The sequence below is a fragment of the Gracilinanus agilis genome, chromosome 2 (genome assembly GCF_016433145.1).
Source record: "Gracilinanus agilis isolate LMUSP501 chromosome 2, AgileGrace, whole genome shotgun sequence".
Classification (NCBI taxonomy): domain Eukaryota; kingdom Metazoa; phylum Chordata; class Mammalia; order Didelphimorphia; family Didelphidae; genus Gracilinanus; species Gracilinanus agilis.
The window spans coordinates 565067934-565093976 of record NC_058131.1 but is presented as its reverse complement, the minus strand read 5'-3'; the positions used below and the strand labels follow the sequence as shown (position 1 = coordinate 565093976).

The 26043-nt window shown below is 35.2% G+C and overlaps 1 protein-coding gene across 4 annotated transcripts in view; it reads left to right on the top strand.

Moving 5' to 3' along the window:
* LRRC49 (leucine rich repeat containing 49) overlaps positions 1-26043 on the top strand; it is a 212263-nt gene that overhangs the window by 113544 nt on the left and 72676 nt on the right. For all 4 annotated transcript variants that reach the window (XM_044662387.1, XM_044662385.1, XM_044662384.1 and 1 more), the window contains one exon: positions 22307-22454. In XM_044662387.1, coding sequence (XP_044518322.1) covers positions 22307-22454 — 148 coding nt within the window. The remainder of the gene's footprint in view (positions 1-22306; positions 22455-26043) is intronic.

Here is a 26043-nt window from a genome sequence, read left to right as displayed (position 1 = left end):
AAACTACCACACCAATGCAACCACCAACAATTGGGAAATTGGTCTTGATCAAGGACACATGACATAACCAGTGGAAAAGTGCGTCGGCCATGGGAGGGGGGAGTGCGGGGGGTGAAGGGGAAAATAGGAGCATGAAACATGTAATCATGTTAAAAATGATTATTAATAAATGCTAAAAAAAAAACAGATAAAATAGACAAAGTACAGGTCAATCTAATAAGAAAAAGGAAAAAAGAAAACCAAATTGGCAGTACTAAAGATGAAAAGGGAGACCTCACCTCTAATGAAGGGGAAATTAAGGCAATCATTAAAAACTATTTTGCCCAATTAAATGGCAACAAATATAACAATTTACGAGATATGGATGAATATCTACAAAACTATAAATTGCCTAGATTGACAGCAGAAGAAGTAGAATATCTAAATAATCCCATATCAGAAATAGAAATTGAACTCCCTAGGAAAAAATACCCAGGACCTGATGGATTCACAAGTGAATTCTATCAGACATTCAAAGAGCAACTAATCCCAATACTATACAAATTATTTGATATGATAAGCAAAGGAGTCCTACCAAATTCCTTTTATGACACAAATATGGTACTGATTCCAAAGCCAGCTAGACCAAAAACAGAAAAAGAAAACTATAGACCAATCTCCCTAATGAACATAGATGCAAATATCTTAAATAGAATATTAGCAAAGAGACTCCAGCAAGTAATTAAGAAGATCATTCACCACGATCAGGTGGGATTTATACCAGGAATGCAAAGTTGGTTCAACATTAGGAAAACCATCCACATAATTGACCATATCAACAGTCTAACAAATAAAAATCACATGATTATCTCAATAGATGCAGAAAAAGCCTTTGACAAAATACAGCATCCATTCCTATTGAAAACGTTGAAAAGTATAGGAATAGAAGGACCCTTCCTAAAAATAATAAACAGTATATACCTAAAACAATCAACAAGCATTATATGCAATGGGGATAAATTAGAAGCCTTCCCAATAAGATCAGGAGTGAAACAAGGATGCCCATTATCACCTCTATTATTCAACATAGTACTAGAAACACTAGCAATAGCAATTAGAGAAGAAAAAGAAATTGAAGGTATCAAAATAGGCAATGAGGAGACTAAGCTATCACTCTTTGCAGTTGATATGATGATCTACTTAAAAAATCCTAGAGAGAATCAACTAAGAAGCTGGTAGAAATAATCAACAACTTTAGCAAAGTTGCAGGACACAAAATAAATGCACACAAATCATCAGCATTTCTATATATTTCCAACACCTTAGAGCAGCAAGAAGTAGAAAGAGAAACACCATTTAAAATCACCCTAGACAATATAAAATACTTGGGAATCTATCTACCAAAACAAACACAGCAATTATACGAAAACAACTACAAAACACTTTCCAAAAAAATAAAACTGAATCTCAACAATTGGAAAACCATTAATTGTTCATGGGTAGGACGAGCTAACATAATAAAAATGAATATTCTACCCAAATTAATTTACCTATTTAGTGCCATACCTATCAAATTACCAAAAAAACTTTTTTTTACTGAATTTGGAAAAACTATAACAAAGTTCATTTGGAATAACAAAAGATCAAGACTATCAAGGGAAATAATGAAAAAAAATGTAAAGGGGGCCTAGCAGTACCAGACATTAAACTATACTATAAAGCAGCAGTCATTAAAACAATATGGGGGCAGCTGGGTAGCTCAGTGGAGTGAGAGTCTGGCCTAGAGACAGGAGGTCCTAGGTTCAAATCCGGCCTCAGCCACTTCCCTGCTGTGTGACCCTGGGCAAGTCACTTGACCCCCATTGCCCACCCTTACCAATCTTCCACCTATGAGACAATACACCGAAGTACAAGGGTTAAAAAAAAAAACAACAAAAAACAATATGGTACTGGCTAAGAGATAGAAGGGAGGATCAGTGGAATAGACTTGGGGTTAAAGACGTCAGCAAGACAATGTACGATAAACCTAAAGAGCCCAACTTTTGGGACATGAATCCACTATTTGACAAAAACTGCTGGGAAATTTGGAAAACAATATGGGAGACATTAGGTTTAGATCAACATCTTACACCCTACACCAAGATAAACTCAGAATGGGTGAATGACCTGAATATAAAGAGGGAAACTATAAATAAGTTAAGTGAACACAAAATAGTATACCTGTCAGATCTCTGGGAAAGGAAAGATTTTAAAACCAAGCAAGAGTTAGAGAAAATTACAAAATGTAAATTAAATGGTTTTGACTATATTAAGCTAAAAAGCTTTTGTACAAACAAAAATAATGTAGTCAAAATCATAAGGGAAACAACAAATTGGGAAAAAATCTTTAAAACAAAAAACTCTGACAAGGGTCTAATCACTCAAATATACAAGGAGCTAAATCAATTTTATAAAAAATCAAGCCATTCCCCAATTGAAAAATGGGCAAGAGACATTGAATAGGCAATTCTCAGGTAAAGAAATCAAAAGTATCAATAAGCACATGAGAAAGTGTTCTAAATCTCTAATAATTAGAGAAATGCAAATCAAAACAACTCTGAGGTACCACCTCACACCTAGCAGATTGGCTAAAATGAAAGAAGGGGAGAGCAATGAATGCTGGAGGGGATGTGGCAAAATTGGGACATTAATGCATTGCTGGTGGAGTTGTGAACTAATCCAACCATTCTGGCTGGCAATTTGGAACTATGCTCAAAGGGCTATAAAAGAATGCCTGCCCTTTGATCCAGCCATACCATTGCTGGGTTTGTACCCCAAAGAGATCATAGATAAACAGACTTGTACGAAAATATTTATTGCTGCACTTTTTGTGGTGGCAAAAAACTGGAAAATGAGGGTATGTCCTTCAATTGGGGAATGGCTGAACAAACTGTGGTATATGCGGGTGATGGAATACTATTGTGCTCAAAGGAATAATAAACTGGAGGAGTTCCAGGCGAACTGGAAAGACCTCCAGGAATTGATGCAGAGTGAGAGGAGCAGAGCCAGAAGAACACTGTACACAGAGACTGATATACTGTGGTAAAATAGAATGTAATGGACTTCTGTACCAGCAGCAATGCAATGACACAAGACAGTTCTGAGGGATTTATGGTAAAGAACGCTACCCACATTCAGAGGATCTGCAGGAGAGGAAACATAGAAGATAAACAATTGCTTGAATGCAGGGGATGAGGTGGACATGATTGAGGATGTGGACTCGAAACTACCACACCAATGCAACTAACAACAATATGGAAATAGGCCCTGAACAAGGACACATGATAAAACCAGTGGAAATATGCGTCGGCCATAGGTGGGGGGAAAGCGGGGGTGGGGGTGGGTGAAGGGGAAAGTAGGGACATAAAGTATGTAAACAGGTTAAAAATGAATATTAATAAATGTTTAAAAAATCTATTGATCATTCAGTTCTGGATGTCTGAAAGGCAATTGGACATGTGAGATTGGAAGTCAGCAGAGAGATTTTAAAGCAAGACAGATCAAAGGCTGTAGACAGGTTGAGGAAAATGAGTACTAAGACAAAACTGAATTTGATAATTATAAGGTCAGGGTAGTGAAGTAGTTCATTGGATAGTAGAACAGTAGGCCTTGAGTTAGGAAGACTTGAGTTCAAATTTGACCTCAGTACTTACTAGCTGAGCAATACATGCTTTGAGCAAGGCACTTAATCTCTGTTTTCCTTAATTCACTGGAGAAAGAAATGGGAAACCATTCCAGTATCTTTGCCAAGAAAACCCCATGAACAGGACCACACACAGGGTCATGAAGAGTCAAACATGACTGAAAGACTGAACAACAGCAACAAAATTAGGAGATCATTGATAACTTTGGAGAGAGTAGTTTTGGTAGAATGATGAGATTGGAAACTAGATCTTAGAGGTTGAAGAGTGAGAGAAGTGGAGGCAGCTATCGGAGATGACTTTCTCAGAGAATTAGCCACAAAGAGTAAAAGACATATAGGATAATAGGGAGGGAAGAATCAAGTGAGCATTTGTGTGTGTGTGTCTTGAGGATGGGGAAGATGTGAGCATATATATCTGTAGGCAGCAGAAAAGGAGCCAATAGATAGGAAGAAATTGAAGATAAGTAATAAGAGAGGGCAATCTGTTGGAGGATAAAGGATGGAATAAAATTGATAGTGTAGCTATAGGGGATAGCCTTGAGAAAAAAAGGGACTCCTTTTTGTGTGAGATAAGACTGAAGGAGGAGGTAATGGCAGAAGGCATCTGGGTGATATGAGATGAGGAAAAGGGAACTTATAGAGAGTAGCTTTAATATTTTTCTGTAAAATATGAGACCAAATTCTCAGCTGAGAGGGTGGTGAAGGGGAAACTAAGTGAAGTTTGAGGATGGATGAAAAGGCCTGCAAGAACTTCTGAGTTGATAAAGAAGGTGTAGAAGGATTACCTAGGAGCAATGAGGACCCAGTTGAGATTAGGTAACAAAAATTTGTAGTGGATCCAGTCATAATGGTTATGTGGTTTTCTTCATTTTTATTTAGAAGTACCTATGTAGGAATAAAAGTGGTAGATGATAAGAGTGCTCCAAGGCTGAGGTGTGGCAGAGTATCATTGAAAATAAGAAGAGAGGGCCAGGGATTCAAGAGGATAATGGAGAGTTGAACTGGTTCACCAAGAGGTCGATGGGGAAAAGAAGTTCAGAGGAGATGGCCTAGGAGAAAATTAAGGGTCAATGGATCGGAGGTCACAGAATGTATGAAAAATAGGGTTTAGTAAAGGAAAGTAGAGAGAGAAGTAAAAAATTTATGATCAGATAAAGGAATTTTGGAATTTGTGAACATGGAGATGAAAATGATGGCAAGATCAAAGGTATGATTAAGATAGAATATGAGTAGGTTGAGGAACTGGATATGAGTACAGTGTTTGGGAAAGAGTCAATATTTATGTTGAAGTTCTTTAGTATGACGGCATGAGTTGGAGAGGAAAGAAAGTTTGTGAGCCATGTACTGAACTAATTGAGGAATTAGAAGGGAGATATCATTGGCATATGTTGGGTATCGCAAGGTGTGAGTATATTAATCATTGAGTGGAAGGCACCATTCTTCTTTTCAGAGGAAACTAGAGATAGGGCAGAATATACCACAAGATGGGAGGTGTATATCAGATGGAGAAAGTGTCATTTCCCCTTCCTCCAAAGGCTGAAGATTAGGCAGGAGTCCTCAAAGGGATGGGAATTCCACTTTCCACAGAAGATATGCACAGCAGAAGGGAGGTTGGGGGTAAAATAGCTCTTCTTTGCACCTGGACACTCAATTGGAAGTTGAACCTCAGTCTGGTTAATGCCTTCTTCCCACAAATTACATATTGTAAGGGTTAAAATGAATGGTTGAACAATAATTTTATGAAATAATGTGGTTGCCAATATTTATTATATCTCAAGTCAGAAATTTTTTTACAAATATTTACAAAATGGAGAGGAAACAATGAAGTAGAGAAATGTGAAGAGGTTAGAGAGGTTATCTATAATTAGCTCTGAACCAGGAAGGCTGGTAGTGAGTAACCACAAGATCTCCTCCAAGATGGAAGCTAGTCTCTTAGGAAACTAGGAAAGGAGTCAGCCTTTCACTCACCCATCGAAGTAGTCCAGGAGTCAGTCTAAGTTGAAGCTGAGCTCCAAGCTCGTGATCCAAGCAGCAGTCTCCAGCGAAACCCCCTTGAAGGCTCTCCCTAGTCAGAAGACTATTTCCAGAAAACAATCTCTTCAGACTATCTTCTCAAAGACAATCTGCTCTGAGGAAGTTTCAGGGCTTGCTTTTATGGTGATTTATTGTCCCTTCCCCTTTTCACAGGGGACAATCACAGTTTCCAAATTGTCTAGCATTGCCCACAGGGCAGTGTTTATGGGATTCACACTTTTTATCCTCTGAAAGTGTCAACTCATATCAAAGGCCTCTGAAGGTAGCAACTCTGATCATAGGATTCATAAGTTTGAGATCCATACCTCTCATCCTCTGAAGGGGTAAACTCTTATCAAAGCATTCACAAGTTTCTGACTGAGTTAAAAGAGTGTGCTCTCCAAGTAAGTGACTGTGAACTCTCTTACTTAGTGTTAAGTAGGGATGTTTTTAAGTTTTTGGTTGATTAACTCAACATAGACAAAGAGAATAAAGAATTCCCTTTCATAATATGCTGCAGGAGATGGTCAGATGGAAGGTTATGTCTTATCTTTCCTTTTCATTAGAGGCTGGTGATCAAGAGACATTGCTATAGGGAACAATAGGTCGAGAAAGTCCTGTTTTCCTCTCATCGCTAATGGTTTTTCCATTAGATGGTGATGAATTATTTGATCATGACAACCCATTATTTATGTCATAATTGGGTATATCCTGTATAGAGGATTTATGGGAGCACAGCAACAAGAATTGCACAGGATGAAAAGGTGTGGATGGGTTGTAATCTGCACCAATAGAGAATATCCTCATGATGAGAACACGGATCCATTGAAGTATTGACATCCTTGCTAATATAATAAAATACTAAGTTGTATATAATAGGTAAAAAATATTTAACTTTTAGAGAGAAAGGGAGCCAGCTCTTCCACTGAGCCTAATAGGAAGGAATAGAAAATCATTATAGAGACGGAGATATATGTAACACCCTCACTTTTCCCCCACTCCTGAACCCCATAACTACGGAGTCAGGTGAGGAGGAGAGAAAAGACAGATTTAGTTACTGATGGGAAGGGTCAGAGGGTATATATATGGCTTACTTCTTGGACCCAGAAACTTGAACCTAAGGGCTTATTGTCAGTAAGGGAGGGGAAGAGGAGACAAAATAGTAAGTTGGTAGAGTTTCTTTGAAGTCTGACTTGGCCTTGTGTATACTTCTGCTCTATGAGGGTGAGCTAGCTATGGCAAGAAGTCAGAGGTCTTTTCCAGCAGGAGAAAAGTTGAGACCAAGAAAAGTATTTTTTTTTTGGTGAGATCTTCTTTCTGCTCCCAATGCTACTGGGTCTCAATATATGCCCTGTTTCCTGCTGAGGAGGAGCTTGGAGATCCTGAGTTCCTGAGTCTTCATCTAAAGATTGGCCTTACTGGATGCGTGAGTCGAACCTCAGTTATGAACCATGTTATAATGTTTACCTTTCTTTGCTCAGGACAAGTCGTGGGTTTTATCAAAGTAATGATGCAATCGTAAGAACTTCTGGGACTATTTGGGGCTTCCTTAGTCTCAGAGAATGAGAATGAGGGTGGGACATAGCCAATCAATAGAAATCATATTCTATATTATTTGTTGTTCCTAATCATTCCATGCCAAGAACAAAGTCTTATATATAGCAAAGAATATTTTCTCTGTGCTTCTGGGGGGAATATTGATGAAAAATATCAAATTCAAAGAAGAGGCAGGGTTTGGTCTGACAAAACTCAATTGGGGCTCAATAACTGATTATGATTGTGTAAATCCATTATCTTCTCTTTCCTTTAGACCAGTGATGAGCAAACTTTTTAAAGAGGGGCGGGGGGGCCAAAGGAAAGGAAATGCTCATCTGTCAGTCTGTTTCTAAGGCAACTCTTTCAAAGTTTCATTGTATTGTATCCTATTCATTGTATTCGTCAGATTAGGAATAATGTTGCAGGCCAGATAGAACATTTCAGGGGGCCACATCTGGCCCGGGGGCCACATCTGGCCCGCAGGCCATAGTGTGCCCATCACTACCCTAGACAGAAAGATTATAAGCTTGATCCCTTAGAGAGAGGTGGATGATTGAAGATCATTTACTCTCTTTGAGAACCATAGAGAGCTTGGCGTTGGCTTCTCCTTTCCTACCCTCTTTGGTCCCTCCCTCACTTCTTGCTAGGGTAAGTATGGGACTCCTCAAAGTTAAATTTCTTATTTGCTTACTTAGACTTTATCAGGTTAGTGGCTGTTAGCACCACCTTGTTGTGTGTTCGTGTATATATACATATATGTGTATGTGTATAAATATTAAATATAAATGTGTATAAATGTTAAATATAAAATATTTATAACATATTAAGGAGCTCACACTTTCATGGACTTTATCTTATTAGTAAAGTAAGAGACAAGCAACCAATTTGATCAAGATGGGGGGAAGTGAAATTAGAGGTCAAGATCAGAAGAGGCCTGGATTTGCTAGAGGGGAGTGAAGGAGTGAAGAAGAAATGAAAAAATATGATTTCTTCACAAGAAATGAAGATAAGAACAACTGAATTGCATTGAGAAAACAGTTGAAGTTGGCTAGTATGAATTTGCAATGAATCAAGTCTACATAATAGAAGATATTCCTTTAAGAAAACTTTCTTGGTCTAAGGTTATACAACTTAAGAAATTATTATGTTTGCGAAATCAAATCCAAATATCTCTTCTGACTCTTAAGACTGCCCATAATTTTGTGGCTCTATCATTTCAACTTAATTTCTTCTTATTCAATTTTGCCTAAACATCAGCTTATCCAAATCAGTCTTTGTAGTTCTAACCCCTCCTCCTCCCTCCACAACCAAGGTTCTTATTAGTCTTTGCCTAACTTTATGTCTGTGCTCTTTTCATTTTTTCAGTGAATGTTCACTCTCCTCTTTTCTGTAAATATCCATTTCTTACAAGTCATCAAGGCCAAACTCAAGTTTTATTGCTTTTGTGAAGTTTTTCCTGACAACTTTAAAGTCCATACTTTTATACTGATGGTACAATGGGTAGAGCAATGATATAGAAGACATGAGTTCAAATCCAATTTCAGACATTTTTTATCATGAACAGGTCACTTAAAATCTGTCAGCCTTAGTTTCCTCAATTGTAAAATAGTGAGGAGGCTTGAAATAGTGTTTTTCCATCTGGATTCTGCTCCTCTCACTTTTGGTTTCCCTCTTGTCTCCTGTGTTGGGTTTTCCCTGCTCTGTCCTTTTATTACTTCTGGCCATGTGGAAGCAGGTAGGGCTGGTATTGGGCTTCTTCTCTACTATGCCATCTCATTGCCTCTTACTACCTCTTCTACTCTTATCTCTTTCCTTAATTCTTCTAGGAGTTGTTGGGCTTGTATCATTTGCATTTTTCTTAGGGGCTTTGCTTGTTTTCTTTTTCTTGCCTTTTGAATTTGTGACTATTTTTGAGGGAGGGGTATTCATTTTTTCAGTCTAATTTCTTTACTTTAAATTTCATTTTAAAGTTAGGCTCTCATTTGGGAATGGGAATTGGGCTGGACAGGGCACTGTCCCAAGCTTTAGACTTTTTTGTGCTTCTATTTTTAGAACTAGTTCTGGGGATCTATACATTTTAAACACTTCCAAGATGGTGTTATCTTCAGAGATGTATGGTCACTGCTTTCTCTTCTACACCCTGCTTTTTTCCCAGGAAGGCCCCTACTCACCTGTAGTCACAAGTGGTAGTGCTTCTCTCTGCTACTGAATTGTTTTTTTTTATTTCATTTTTTAGAAAAATGTTCCATGGTTACATGATTCATGTTTTTACTTTCCCCTTCACCCCCCCCCCATAGCCAATGTGCATTTCCACTGGTTTTAATATGTTTCATCAATCTAGAATTATTTCCAGTGATCGTTTCAAGTCTACATCCCCAATCTTGTCCGCATCAAACCATGTGTTCAAGGGATTGTTTTTCTTCTATGTTTCCACTACTGTAGTTCTTTCTCTGAATGTGAGTAGCTTTCTTTTCCATAAATCCCTCAGAATTGTCCTGGGTCATTGCATTGCTGCTAGTACAGAAGTCCATTACATTCGATTTTACCACAGTGTATCTGTCTCTATGTACAATGTCCTTCTGGTTCTACTCCTTTCACTCTGCATCAATTCCTGGAGGTCTTTCCAGTTCACATGGAATTCTTCCAGTTTATTATTCCTTTGAGCACAATAGTATTCCATCACCAGCATATACCACAATTTGTTCAGCCATTTCCCAATTGACGGGCATACCCTCGTTTTCCAGTTTTTTGCCACCACAAAAAGCACGGCTATAATATTTTTGTACAAGTCTTTTTACCTATGATCTCTTTGAGGTACAAACCCAGCAATGGTATGGTTGGATTGAAGGGCAGGCAGTCTTTTAGAGCTCTTTGGGCATAGTTCCAAATTACTATCCGGAATGGTTGAATCAGTTCACAATTCCACCAGCAATGCATTAATGTCCCAATTTTGCCACATCCACTCCCACATTTATTACTCTCCCCTCCTATCATTTTAGCCAATCTGCTAGGTGTGAGGTGGTACTTCAGAGTTGTTTTGATTTGCATTTCTCTAATTATTAGAGATTTAGAACACTTTCTCATGTGCTTATTAGTTTTGATTTCTTTATCTGAAAATTACCTATTCATGTCCCTTGCCCATTCATCAATTGGGGAATGGCTTGATTTTTTATACAATTGATTTAGCTCCTTGTATATTTGAGTAATTAGACCCTTGTCAGAACTTTTTTAATAAAGATTTTTCCCATTTTTTTTGTTTCCCTTCTAATTTTGGTTGTATTGTTTTTGTTTGCACAAAACTTTTTTAATTTAATATAATCAAAATTATTTATTTTACATTTTGTAATTTTTTCTAACTCTTATTTGCTTTAAAAATTTTCCCTTTCCCATAGATCTGACAAGTATAAAATTCTGTGTTCACTTAATTTACTTATAGTTTCCTTCTTCATATTCAAGTCATTCACCCATTCTGAATTTATCTTGGTGTAGTGTGTGAGATATTGTTCTAAACCTAATATCTCCCATATTGTTTTCCAATTTTCCCAATAGTCTTTGTCAAATAGTGGATTTTTGTCCCTAAAGTTGGCCTCTTTGGGTTTATCATACACTGTCTTGCTGACACCACTTACCCCAAATCTATTCCACTGATCCTCCCTTCTGTCTCTTAGCCAGTACCATACCGTTTTGATGACTGCTGCTTTATAGTATAATTTAATATCTGGTACTGCTAGACCACCTTCCTTCATAATTTTTTTTTCATTATTTCCCTTGATATTCTTGATCTTTTGTTCTTCCAAATGAACTTTGTTATAGTTTTTTCTAATTCAGTAAAAACGTTTTTTGGTAGTTTGATAGGTATGGCACTAAACAGGTAAATTAATTTGGGTAGAATGGTCATTTTATTATGTTAGCTTGTCCTACCCATTAACAATCAATGTTTTTCCAGTTTTTTAGATCTAGTTTTAGTTGTTTGAAAAGTGTTTTGTAGTTGTTTTCATATAATTCCTGTGTTTGTTTTGGTAGATAGATTCCTAAGTATTTTACATTGTCTAGGGTGATTTTAAATGGTGTTTCTCTTTCTACCTCTTGTTGCTGTGATGTGTTGGAAATATATAGAAATGTTGATGATTTATGTGCGTTTATTTTGTATCCTGCAACTTTGCTAAAGTTGTTGATTATTTCTACTAGCTTTTTAGTTGATTCTCTAGGATTTTTTAAGTAGACCATCATATCATCTGCAAAGAGTGATAGCTTAGTCTCCTCATTGCATATTTTAATACCTTCAATTTCTTTTTCTTCTCTAATTGCTACTGCTAGTGTTTCTAGTACATTTAGTACATTGTTAAATAATAGAGGTGATAATGGGCATCCTTGTTTCATGCCTGATCTTATTGGGAAAGTTTCTAATTTATCTCCATTGAATATGATGCTTGTTGATGGTTTTAGATATATACTGTTTATTATTTTTAGGAAAGATCCTTCTGCCACTGAATTGTTACTAGAGCCCTTGCTCCCTTGTCATTGACAAGTGCTCCTCTTCACCCGAGAACTGGGACCCAGAACAGTATCTGGGCAATGGAGCTATCAATCAGCAGTCATTCCTATACTTAGTGTCATTTCAATGTCCCTTGTAATCTTTGACCATTTATCCAATTTTCTTATCATCTCTGGATTAAGAATTCCCCAAACCACTGCTACTAACAAGGCCCATTTCAAGATCCATTGCTGTAGTTGCCACTTCATTGTCTGTATATTGGTCCCCACCCCATGTCACAAATCTATCTTTCCAACTTCCTTAGTTTTCTTGGGCTGGAAAATGTCTCACTCTTCCTTTCTGTTTCAGATTTCAGATTGGTGTATTATTTTAAAGTTGTTTGGAGGGGGAATGTTGTGGGGGTTTCAATGAGCACTTGCCTATACTCTGCCATTTTGGCTCCACCTCTATTTAACAAATTCTTAATAATTTCCTTCCTTTCTTCCTTCCTTCATTCCTCCCTCCCTCCCTTCCTTCCTTTCTTCCTAAAGCTTTATTGTATACTTTTTATTTTATATGCTGTACAATTTAATATTTAACTATATACTATGATGATTCTTTCCCATTTATTGTATTAGTCCTTGCCTCTTCCCTTACTCCCCCAATTAATTGTTAGTTCCTTGTGAACAAGGGTTTGTCTTTTTCTGCTTTTATATAAAATATCATATAAGGCTAGTTACATAGCAAGCAAGCTGTCAAATCTTTAATAATCAACAATGAAGAAACTGAGTTTGGCTAAGTTCATTTTGTAGTGCATAACCTATTGGGATGAAAAAGTTGTTAATTATCTTATATCAAAATACTTGACTTTTTTTGGGTAATTTTCTAATTGGGAATATAAGACTTTATTTGGGAATCACACACATAAAATGTCTTTCTAGAATCTCGATATCTTAGTGTATTTACCTTTTGTTGTCTTGTACCAAGTAAACTATCTGATGATTTTTCTTTTCCATTTTTAATTTGTTAAGTTACTATCAGTAGAGATAGATTGTTTCCCTACTTTTCTACCAGATAGGAAGCAGGTGTGACATTAAGAAAGGAGAATGTTGAGGGAAGGAACAAATACATGAATAATCTGGAAAAAAAAGAAATGTCAGGTTTTGGGTTGAATGACAAACTTTTGGAAGAATGTGAATTTCTCTTTATGTGATATTACTCTTTATGTAGATTAGAGGTTCTTAGCTTTTTTTTTGGTGTCATGTACCCTTCTGACAATCTGGTGAAATCTATAGTGTGCTCCTCAGAATGTTTTTAAGTACATAAAATAAAACAAAATATAACAAAGGAAACTAATCATACAGAAATACAGTTGTCAAAATACATATTTTTAAAATGTTCATGGATCCCAGGTTAAGATGAGCTGGAGAGACTAGTAGTTAAATGAGACATAGAGACTGATAGAGCCACCACAATACTGATTTGATTATTCTATTTCCAGTTATTTAAAGAATCTGAGTATAATTTTCTCTGATTAAGCAGCACATCATAGATTTTCATTAGGAATAGATATATGTATGTATTTGAAGAAATGTTTTGTTTGGATAGGGAAAGCCTTTAAAATAATGATATACCTTGTCAAAACATTTCTAGGAATGCCTGGCATGTTTATTGATAGAATGAACTGCAGTTGGAAATGAAATTCTATGAGGAATCTCCTCTATCAAATATGGGTTTATTTTATTAAAGCTATTCAGGGCACACAGACTTAAGAATGGATGTCAGCACTAACAGCTGATTTGGGAGTAGTTGGCAGAGTAGTGCCTTCTGAGGATAACAAAGATTTTTCCATTTCTATCTCTTCATTTTTGCTGCACTTCAAATACAGATGCAGAACAGATGAATTTTTATAGGTCATCTAGGTTTCCAGAGTTTGTTATGATACACATTTATAAGATAGTAACATGTTATTCCTTTCTATACTTGATTTTTTTTATCCAAGGAAGAAATTATTTTGTTCTTTTTTAGTAATACATATATAAATTTCTTTCTACAAAAGAATACTGCTTAGATTGAACCAGAAACTATTATGATGTTAATTTAAAACTCTACTTAACACTTAGCAAGTCATAGACACTATTCATATTGGACACGTAAATTAAATTAGCAATTAAGCATTATTAAATACAACATACAGTGTAAATAAGACAATATAATTTATACATATACACATATTGTAAGATTTAAATTAATGTGCAATACTTAAAGTATTATTTTATAAAGTTTATTATCTGACAAAATAGAACCACATGACTAAGTTTTTTTTCTACCTGCTCAAAATTCCCCACTCTCCCAAAGCCGCCACCAAGAAGGAAAAGAGGGCTAGACATGGAACTCCACCCAATTTATATCCTATCTATGTCAGCACAGGAAGTGAGTTAGGGTACTGGGAATAGTAGTTTTGCTTGGGATCATAGTTTTTAGGGTAAAAGATTCAAATTACACAATATTACATATATACACATATACATATATGCTTCTCAACTTGCTGAGTTCATCTGCTTGATTGGGGAAAAGTATGACCAAATTTAGTTCTATTTAACAAAAATGTATTAAGTGATTGCAATGTGCAAAATGCTGAGCATATAGAGCTCAAAAAACCTACACAATCCTGACCTTCAAGGAGCATCTATGTTCTAGTAGGGAGGATAAAAATAGAAATGCAAATAACTTCGAAAGTTATAATATAAGTACACAGAAGAGATTGAGCAATGGCCTGACATTCAAAGAGAATACTGAGAAAAATATTAACCAGTGCCAAAAAGTCAAGAAATGAAGATTGAAATTAGAATATTAGATTTGGCAATTGCGAGATCATTAGTAATGTTAGAGAGAGCAATTCCAGAGGTGACATTGCACTCTACCTTTCTCTAGAGTATCATGTTCTCTAGAATCCCATTATACTGTACTATTCTCTAGAAAACTGTATTTAGTTCTGGGCACCACTCTTTAGGATGGACATTGGGTAATATGGAAGATATATGGAGTTAGGAGAGTAGTGGAGGATAATGGACCTCAATCTGTTGCTATAAAAAGATTGGTTGCTATATAAAAAAACAGGGATAACTAATCCTGAGGGGAGAAACTTGGAGGGGGAAGAGGGTCATACATGCACATCTTCAAGTATTTAAAATAAAATAATCATACCACTGGACAGTTACACTTATTCTTCTTGTCCCCAGAATGCAGAACTGGGAATGACAGGTAGAAGTAATAAGAAGTGAATTTTGGTCCATATAAGGAAGACTCCTAATAATTATAGATATCCAGGGGGCAGTGAGGTGGCTCAGTGGATTGAGAATCAGGCCTAGAGATGAGAAGTTGTGGGTCCAAATCTGGCCTCAGACACTTCCTACCTGTGTAATTCAGGGCAAGTCACTTAGTCTCCGTGGACATTTCGAAAATAACTTCAGCTATCCGAAAGTAGAATGAAGATAATAATGGATGGTCAAGACTTATCATGTATGGTTCCCTCCAACTTTTAGCTTCTATGATGCATTTGTTATTAGAATTAGTAACCAAGAATATACCTTTTCACGTACCTGTTTGTTTGAACATATATAAGATACTAAAGGTGATACTCTTATTAATGACAGATACAGGAATGGAACCTTCTCCTCTACTTCTGGTTAAAGGTAGCTTTAATGAAAACAAATGTATCTTTATGGCTGCTGGACCTCATCCTAACTTGTTATGCTAAATAAAATGAGACTTATACTTAAGGAAATAATTTGTTAAGTGTAGGCTTAACTTATTGTGATCAATACATATGCCATATGTGTTTTCCATTTCTTATCAGCTCCTAGAGATCATGATGTTATTTTAATGTGACCTGATATGTTATTAATGTTAATATATATTAACATACATTTGTGGAAATTTAGGAAAAAATGACATGTGTATCTTTTGTCTCAGATAAGAAATCTCAAAAGAGTGAAAAAGATAATAAAGACATAAGTAACCATTGACCTATATTTCTGCTTTCTCATTTCCATAAAATCTTTTTAAGGATAATTTTTGCATCAGTGACATTTTCATTAACATGATAAATAAATATACAGATTTTTAATAGGCAGTTTTTTTTCTTTAAAAATAAATTGCATTAGAGGCAGCTAAGTGGTTTAGTGTACTGAAATGAGAAGTCCTGGGTTTGAATCTGGGCTTATAATTGTGAAACTCTGGGCAAGTCACTTGAACCTCATTGCTTAGTCCTTGCCACTTATCTGCCTTGGAAACTAATACACAATATTGATTCTAAGACAGAAGATAAGGATTTTTTTAACATTTAAAAAAATTTTAATAGATTAAGAAAAATTTTTCATGGTTGCATGATTCATATTCTTTCCCTCCCCTCCTCCCACCCCCTTCCATAGCCAATACATAATTCCACTGTGTTTTACATGTGTCATTGATCAAGATCTATTTCCATATTATTGATATTTACACTAGGGTGATCATTTAGAGTCTATATGCCCAACCATATCCCCACCAACACACATGATCAAGCAGTTGTTTTATTTCTGTCTTTCTGCTCCCACAGTTCTTTCTCTGGATGTGGATAGCATTCTTTCTTATAGGTCCCTCAGAAATCTCTTGGATCAATGCATTGCTGCTAGTAGAAAAGTTCATTACATTCGATTGTGCCACAGTATATCTGTCTCTGTGTATAATATTCTGGTTCTTCTCCTTTCGCTCTGCATCAGTTCCTGGAGGTCGTTCCAGTTCATGTGGAATTCCTCCAGTTCATTATTCCTTTGAGCACAATAGTATTCCATTACTAACAGATACCACAATTTGTTTAGCCATTCCCCAATCAAAGGGCATCTCCTCATTTTCCAATTTTTTGCAACCAAAAAGAATGGCTATAAATATTTTTGTACAAGTCTTTTTCCTTATTTTCTTTTTGGGTTATAAATCCAGCAGTGGTATGGCTGGATCAAAGGGCAGGCAGTCTTTTAAAACTCTTTGGGCATAGTTCCAAATTACCATCCAGAATTGTTGGCTCAATTAACAACTCCACCAGCAATGCATTAATGTCCCTATTTTGCCACATTTATTATTTTCCTTTGCTGTCATGTTAGCCAGTCTGCTAGATGTGAAGTGGTACCTCAGAGTTGTTTTGATTTGCATTTCTCTAATTATAAGAGATTTAGAACACTTTTTCATGTGCTTATTGATAGTTTTGATTTATCTGAAAATTGCCTATTCATGTCCCTTGCCCATTCATCAATTGGGGAATGGCATATTTTTTTTGTACAATTGATTTAGCTCCTTATACATTTGAGTAATTAGATCTTTATAAGAGGTTTTTGTTATAAAGCTATTTTCCCAATTTGTTGCTTCCCTTCTAATTTTGGTTGCATTGATTTTGTCTGTACAAAACCTTTTTAATTTAATGTAGTCAAAATTATTTATTTTACATTTTGTAATTTTTTCTAACTCTTCCTTGGTTTTGAAATCTTTCCTTTCCCATAGATATGACAGTTTTACTATTCTGTGTTCACTTAATTTATTTATAGTTTCCCTCTTTATATTCAAGTCATTCAACTATTCTGAGTTTATCTTGTTGAGATGTTGATCTAAACCTAATCTCTCCCATACTGTTTTCCAATTTTCCCAACAGTTTTCGTCAAATAGTGGATTTTTGTCCCAAAAGCTGGGATCTTTGGGTTTATCATATACTGTCTTGCTGAGGTAATTTACCCCAAGTCTATTCCACTAATCCTCCCTTCTGTCTCTTAACCGGTACCATATTGTTTTGATAAAAGATAAGAATTTTTAAAAATAAATTGATGCCTTTTGTTTTTATATTGTCTAAATTTCTGCCTGAATGCCTCCCCTGCTCCCTCCAGGAGAGCCCTCTATTATTATGAAGAACGCTGAAAAAAAGACTAAAAAAAGAATAAAAACCAAATTTAGCAAAGCTAATCTATATATTGAAAAAAATCTGATATTGTATGCTATGTTCCACACCTGTGGGCTTCTTACCTCTACAAAGAAAAGTCTCGTTTCTTTTTTGGAGCCAAGCTTTATTTTTATATTGTTGTAACATTTAATTTTATTGTTTTGTGGTGGTTGTTCTTTCCACTTATGTTGTTCTAACCACTGCATTTAATGTTTACTTGGCTCTTCTTTCTTTACTCTGTATTAATTCATGTTAGTTTTTCAGTGCTTCTTTGTATACATCCTATTCATTATTTCTTATAGCACAATAATAGTCCATTACATTCATGTTTAACTACCCCTCAATTGATAAGTAGGTCTACTTTCTTTTCCCATTATTTTCTACCACAAAAAGTGTTACTTTCAATATTTTGGTTTATATTGTACTATTGACTATCAATTACTGACCTCCTAACAGTATATGCCTAGCTTTAGAATCTTTGAGTAAAAAGGTATAGACATTTTATTGATTTTATTTTCATAATTTCATATTGCTTTCTGAAATGATTGTACTCTACCAACATTGTAAGGTTGTTTTCTCACAATCCCACCAGCATTGACTATTCCCATGTTTTATTAATTTGCTAGGCATGAGGTGAAACCTAAAAGTTTTTTTGATTTGCAATTTCTTTTGGCAAAAATGAAATTATTAATTATCTTTTAGTCATACGACTGATTCATGTCAGATACTCAAATGGCAAGATATACTTTTCAGTGACTCCTCAAAGCTGGGGTTTAGGTGCCTCTTCAGATTTGTAAATATTCTCTCTTTAATACCAAAACAAATGTTTTGATATTTAGAACATTCTTTTATATAGTTGTTAATAATTTGCAGTTCTTCTTTTGAAAACTGTTCATGTCACTTGACCACTTATCTATTGGGTAATAGTTCTTAAAAATAAAATTCTTATCAGAAATTTTGTTACAAAGATTTTTTTCTTTGTCAGTCATTTCCTTTCTTCTCCTAGATAAATAAGCTTTTTAATTTCTTTTCATCAAAATTGTCTATTTTATCATTTGTAATTCCCATTATTTCTTATTTGGTAAGAAATATATTTCCTTCCCATAGATGTGGAAAGTTTACAACTTTCTTCTCTTTTAATTTTTAATATGTTCTTTAATATCTAGAATACATATCTATTTTTAATTTATTGTAGAATATGGTATAAGATATTAATCTGACTGTAATTTATGCCATACTAATTTCTAGTTTTCATAGCAGTTGTCATATATGAAATTCTTTTCTAGATAGTTTTTGGATTTATCTGGTACTGGATTATTGAATTCCATAATTTCTGATTTTCCCTTTTCTAGTCTGATATATTGATCTACTTTTCTTTTTTAATCAATGCCAAATATATTTGATGACTGCTGCTTTATAATAGAATATGAGGTAGGGAAGTGCCACAGGCATTTTTCTAGTCAGCCACATTTTTATATCCATACAATTAACTGCAGATGCAGAGAATGTAAGTTGCCATTGTATTTCTTTCTACTGATTTTAAGAAAACATGATACACCAATCAAAATATAGCCCTAAAAATGGTGTTAAGGAAGTTCTCTCTTATATGTAGATTAAAATAATATTAAAAATATGCTCATTTACTTTGTGTTTACCACTAGGACTGAATTAATAATCAGGAATCTACTTAAGTATTGATGTCAAATGAGGTGATAAATAAGGGAGATGTATGTTCACTAAATGTTTCTGCCTTTGTCATGGAAAATTCATTATATAAATACCTGCATAACAAGGTTAAAACAGAAGAATTTCCTTTTGATGACTCAGTTCTTCAAATGCCTTTATTTGTTGTTAGCATTTTATGAATTGCATGAAGCCCAAAATATTACAAAGCCTAGTAAAATCCAGAGTATTTGGTCTGACTATATTAGAAAAACAAAGTTGATAATATACATATACATATATATGTATATATACATATATATTTCTAAATTTATGCCATCTGTCTGGCTAAACAATAATAACTTAGTAAATTAGCCTCTAAATTAACACACAATGCATATGAATAATGAAATGGTCTCCATTTTTATCATTGTACATCTGATGACTAGCATAGTATCTTTTTTTTTAATCCCTTACCTTCTGTCTTAGAATTGATACCAAGTATTGCTTCCAAGGAAGAAGAGCTATGAGAGGTTGGCAATTGGTGTTAAATGACTTCCTCAGGGTCACATAGGGAGGGTCTGAGGTCAGATTTGCACCCAGGACCTCCAAGTCTTGTTTGTTATTCACTGAGCCAGGTAGCTGCCCTAGATTAACTTAATGTCTTACAGATAGTTGGAACTTAATAAATGTTTATTAAATTGAATAGTTTGGTTTTTCAAAAATCACAGTGGAAAAAGTAAGAAAATGTCAACTAGGACTTATTTGAGATTGAGAAGGATTTTGTACTGATTAAAAATGATAAAGGCTGATATTATGAGGGAAATTAATATTGTAATTGGCATGGCCATGTTGGTAAAATATATATGACCACGCCTGACTATATTTAAAAATGCTGCCCGTCTGTATCTCCACCCATCTTCCTAGTCTTGCATGCCAGAGAGCCCGCTCAGGTAGCAAAAGAGGCTGTCTCCAGCCCGCCCTCCAAATTTAAACTGCACTCTATGTTGGTTCCCATTGTCTCACGTTTAATTGGAAACCCATTGGATCACGGGGATTGTAGTCTCAAAGTTCCCCACATGTCTGCAGGAAGTTTGTCAAACACTACATATCTTGAGGCTCAATATTTCCAAATAGAACCCCAAGTGATTTTAACTAACACATTGCCCCCCCTGACATCCGGTGAAAAAGACTGGTCTTTTTTGGTGGATCTTAAACCAAAAGAAAAGAGGATAAAAGCTAGCTGCATTGACAAAAAGCCAATTTGGGGCAGTCCCCTATTGGCATAAGAGTATACATTCAAATGGGAGATAAGTGTGACGCTTAGTATATGTTAAGACGTAGGACTTCCTTGTATCACACTTGATATCAAGTACTCGACATTGAATTGTTCTGGCTCCATTATCTCTGAAAGTGAAGAATGGTATTGCATCAGGAAATGCTATTTCCTATTTGTCTTGAGATCTAGTCTCCTTTTTCCATTTCTTTTATGATGTGACAACGTACTGTAGTCCAGGCTGCTAAATTGGGTTAGTGAGTGATTGTTGTTGCAAAGCTTACGGGACATGGATTGCTACAGGAACCTGCTTTGATTTGTGAAATTTTTTTCCTTTTTCTTGTTCCTAGAAATTTTTCCTTTCACATTTTTTTAAATGTTCTGTATTTTCCTCAGAAGTTATTTTTTTTCTTCTTTTGCCTTTTTATTTTTCTTTGGACTTTTTGATGTTTTGAGAATTGATTCATATACCTTATACCTTGACCATGTATTCCTGTGTGATTCCCATGTGTATCTCTGTATTTTCCTCAGGGGGGAAATGTAAAGTTGTTCTCCTCTGGGTGACTGTTATTTCTGTAAATTTGGACTTGAATTTGACCTTAATTTAGAACAGAAGACTACCTCCCAGAAGCCAGAAGATGCCATGAAGATGCATGCGGAGACCACACACTGCACCAAAAGATCCAGAGTGAATTTCGAGACATGGCGAATTTGAACTTTGGGGGGTTAAATGTATTTATTTTGAATGGACACTTTATGCCAGAAAAGGCGACTGCCCCCTAAATGGCTTATTGTCAATGCACCGAACATTGGTTTTGTTCTTTCTCCCTTTTATTTCCCTTTTATCTCTGAATTATTGTAAACTTTAATTTGATTATATTTTCATGATCCATTGGGGAGACTTGTCTCCCAAAGGATCACAGGGGAGAATGTAAAGTGAAAAGACCTTGTACCCTTTTTAAAACTACATTACCCAAACTCCCTTTCACCATACCCATAATTCCTTAAGCCTTTTCCTATTGGTTGTGGGTTTCGCGGGCTGTTTTTGATATGGTTGTTGTGGGCATGGTGACAGGGCTTTTGGGAGAGGAGGCGGTGTGATAAGGGTGAGTTGGGACTCTTTCCCTGTACTTTAGATAAAATCCTTATAAATATCATATTTTGGGGGCATTGAATATTAATTTTAAAAACTTAAAGTTAGAACTGAGAATATAGAAAAGAAAGTATATGGAGAACTTGGATTAGGACTGAGAGTAAAGAAAGATAAAGGAAGTTTACTTAGAATTTAAAGCTCTGTGATAATATTGAGGAATTGGTAGATATGTAGACTTGGGGAAATGGCACATAAGAAATAAGATAGGAGAATTATTGGGTAGGTAGAATTTGGTCACTGAGTTATTTGACCCTAAAGAGCCAGTCAGGATATTTGAGTAATGATTTGCTGTCTTGTGTTGTTATAATTGTTTTAGCATCATATGTCTAAGTCTTGAGAATCTAGAGTTGGGGAGGGGACCACATCCTTTATCCATTACTCCATCATGACTGGTTTTTAGTAGGTGGAAGAGCCATTAAGTGAGAATGGAAATACGAAGTGAGGATTTAGGATGGCTCTAAAGGGATAATTAATAGAAGTTTAAAGTTATAGTTAACTTCCATGAAAAAAGTAAAAATATCTTAAAAAGTTTAAGAGTGATCATGTGTTGTTCTTTTCTTCTGTAGTTTTGAAGATATTCTGTGCCTTGCTGACTCCAACTCCCTCTCAGACATCACTCTTGATGGCAATCCAATAGCTCAAGAGTCATGGTACAAACACACTATCCTTCAGCATATGATGCAACTCCGCCAGCTAGATATGAAGAGAATCACAGTAAGAAAAGTTGCCTAAATTTTTAACACAATGGTTTATTTTTTCTTGTTCTAGGTTAAGAAGTTAGAGTTCTGAGTCTTGTTATAAAATACTTCTTAATTTATATAGACACTGGAAAATAAAAATATCTGAACTCTTTGTAAAACTTTTTAATTATGCATAATCAAAAACTTCTTTATTTGTTGTCTGACTATAATCTCTTCCTTTCTTTATAGATCTGACATATATTTTCCTATGCTTCTCTAATTTATTTATTATATTTCTCTTTACTTCTAAATATATAATTTATCCATTTTCTCGTTGTTAGAGGTGAGGCCTCCTTTTTCATCTTTAATACTGTTAATTTGGTTTTCTTCTTTCCCTTTTTTATTAGATTGACCAGTACTTGGTCTATTTTATTTGTTTTTTTTTAAGTACAAGCTTCTAGTCTTATTTATTAATTCAATAATTCTTTTACTTTCAATTTTATTAATTTCTCCTTTAATTTTTAGGATCTCTACTTTAGTTTTCATCTAGGGATTTTTAATTTGATCGCTTTCTATTTTTTGATTTGCATGCCCAATTCATTAATCTTTGCCCTCCCTGATTTGTTAATATATACACTCAAGGATATAAATTTCCCCCTGTGTATTACTTTGGCTGCATCCCATAGATTTTAGTAGGATGTCTTGTCATTGTCATTCTCTTCAATGAAATTATTAATTGTTTCTATAATTTCTTTTTTTAACTGATTTTGAAAAATCATATTATTTAATTTCCATTTAATTTTTGATTTGCCTCTCCATGTACCCTTGCTAATTATTATTTTTATTGCATTATGATCTGAAAGGTTTGCATTTATTATTTCTGCTCTTTTGCATTTGTTTGCCATGTTTCTATGCCCTAGTACAGTGATGGGCAAACTACGGCCCATGGGCCAGGTATGGCCCCCTGAAATGTTTTATCCAGCTGCACAATATTATTCCTAATCTGATGAATACAATATAATGAAACTTCCAAAGAGTTGCCTTAGAAACAGACTGACAGATGAGCACTTCTTTTTCTTTGGCTCCCTCTTTAAAAAGTTTGCTCATCACTGCCCTGGTACATTGTCAATCTTTGTGAATGTACCACGTACTGCTGAAAAGAAGGTGTAATTCTTTTTGTCCCTATTTATTTTTCCCCACATATCTATTAACTGTAAATTTTCTAAGATTTCATTTACCTCTCTTAGCTCTTTCTTATTTATTTTTTCGTTTGATTTACCAGTATCTAATAGTGGAAGGTTCAGGTCTCCCATTAGTATAGTTTTACTATCTTATTTCCTCTTTCAGCTCTGCCAGTATCTCCTTTAGAAATTTGGATGCATAAATGCTTATTAATGATATTTCCTCATTGTCTATACTGCCTTTTATCAGGATGTAATTACCTTCCTGTCTCTTTTAACTAGATCTATTTTTACTTTGCCTTTGTCAGAGATGATTGCAACTCCTGCCTTCTTTTTCTAGTTGAAGCCCAATAAATTTTGCTTCAGCCTTTTACCTTAACTCTGTGTGTGTACCTGCCTCATGTATGTTTCTTGTAGACAACATATGGTAGAATTTTGTTTTCTAATCCACTCTGCTATTTGCTTCCATTTTATGGGTGAGTTCATCCCATTCACATTCAGAGTTATGATTGTCACTGCTGTATTCCACAACATTTTGATATCTTCTCCTAGTTCTGCCCCTTTTTCTTGCACTATTTTCTTTTAAACCTTGGTTTACTTTTAATCAATCCCCCTAAATCCCCTTCCTTATTTTACTTCCCTTTTCTTCCTCCTCCCTTTTTGTTTCCCTCTTATTATTTTTTTAGGATCTGTTAAATTCTCTCCGCTCTCTCTTTCCCTCCCTTTTTGTATCCCCCCCCCCGCCTTAGTTTTCACCTCTCAACTTCCCTATAGAGCAGGGGTTGGCAACGTATGGTTCTCGAGCCATATCTGGCTTTTTTGAGGGCCAGTTATGGCTCTTTCTGCAGGAGCCATAAAGTCAATTTTTTTCAGGCACTGTTACAGGAGTGTGCACTGTGAGCACTGTACAGCTCTCATGAAATTACATTTTAAAAAATGTGGCGTTTATGGCTCTCACGGCCAAAAAGGTTGCTGACCCCTGCTATAAAGTAAGATAAGATTCAATACCTGAATGGATCTAGATGCTCCTCCCTCTCAGAAGTGATTCCACTGAGAGTAAGGTTTGAGTATTACCTATTATCATTCTTTTCCTCTCCTTATAATAGTATTGTTCCCCTCCCCTACCTATGTGCCTCTTTGTGTGATATAGATTATCCTAATTTTGTTATTTCTTCAAGTTTCTCTTTGTGCCATCTCCTATTTCCCCCTTTTCTTTTTTTGCTTATCATCCTAAACCACTTAGTATCCCAGTCTCTACCTATGAATAATTCTTTTAACTATTATAGTAGTGAATACAATTTTTGAGAGTTACAAATAACAGTTTTCCATGTAGGAATATAAACAATTTGACCTTGTTGAAGCCCTTAAAGAAAAAATAAGGAAAAAAAAACAAATTTCCCCCCTCTCTTTCTTATTTACTTTTTCGTGTTTCTCTTGGTTTTGTATTTAGATATCAAATTTTCCATTTAGTTCTGATCTTTTCCTTACAAATATTTGGAAATCTTTTATTTTATTGAATTCCCATACTTTCCCCTGGAAGTATATAGTCATTTTAATGGGATTACCTGATCCTTAGTTGTAGATCCAATTCTCTTGCATTTCTGAATATCATATTCCAAGCTTTGTGATCCTTTAGTTTGGAGGCTGCCAGATCCTGTGTAATCCTGATTCGTGTTCCTTGATATCTGAATTATCTCTTTCTGGCTTTTTGTAATATTTTCTCCTTAACTTGGAAGCTCTTGAATTTGGCAATTACATTCCTGAAGTTCGTCTTTTGAGGATTTAATGTAGAGGGTGATCTATGGACTCTTTCAATGTCTATTTTACCCTGTTGTTGAAGAACATCAAGGCAGTTTTCTTGGATAATTTCTTATTAATATGGTGTCAAGATTTCTGTTTATTTCTAGGTTTTCAGGTAGGCCTATCATTCTCAAATTGTCTCTTTTAGACCTGTTTTCTAAGTCAGGCATCCTCTTGATGAGATATTTCGTGTTTCCTTCTAATCTGTCATTATTTTGACTTTGCTTTATTAATTCTTGCTGTCTTGTGAGATCATTGGCTTCTACTTGCCCAATCCTAGTTTTTAGTGATTGGTTTTCAGCTAAGATCTTTTGATTTTCCTTTTCAGTTTAATCTGTCTTGCTTTTCATGGCTTCCAATAGGTCATTTCTGGTCTTACAATTTGCTTATCAAATATTTCATTTGATTTTTGGGCTTCTTTTTCCAAGTGGGAGATTCTGTCTTTTAACCTGTTTTTTTTTTCTTTTTGAACTATTTCCCACTTTTCTTGTCACATCTCTTCTATCTTTTTTATAATCTCATATTTGAACTCCTCAAGAGCTTGTGACCAATTTCCATTTTTTTTAAACGTTTGGGTGAGTTTCCTTTTTTTTCATCTTCTGCTATCTCCTCTTTAGTCTGGAGTTTTTATGCATGAAAATT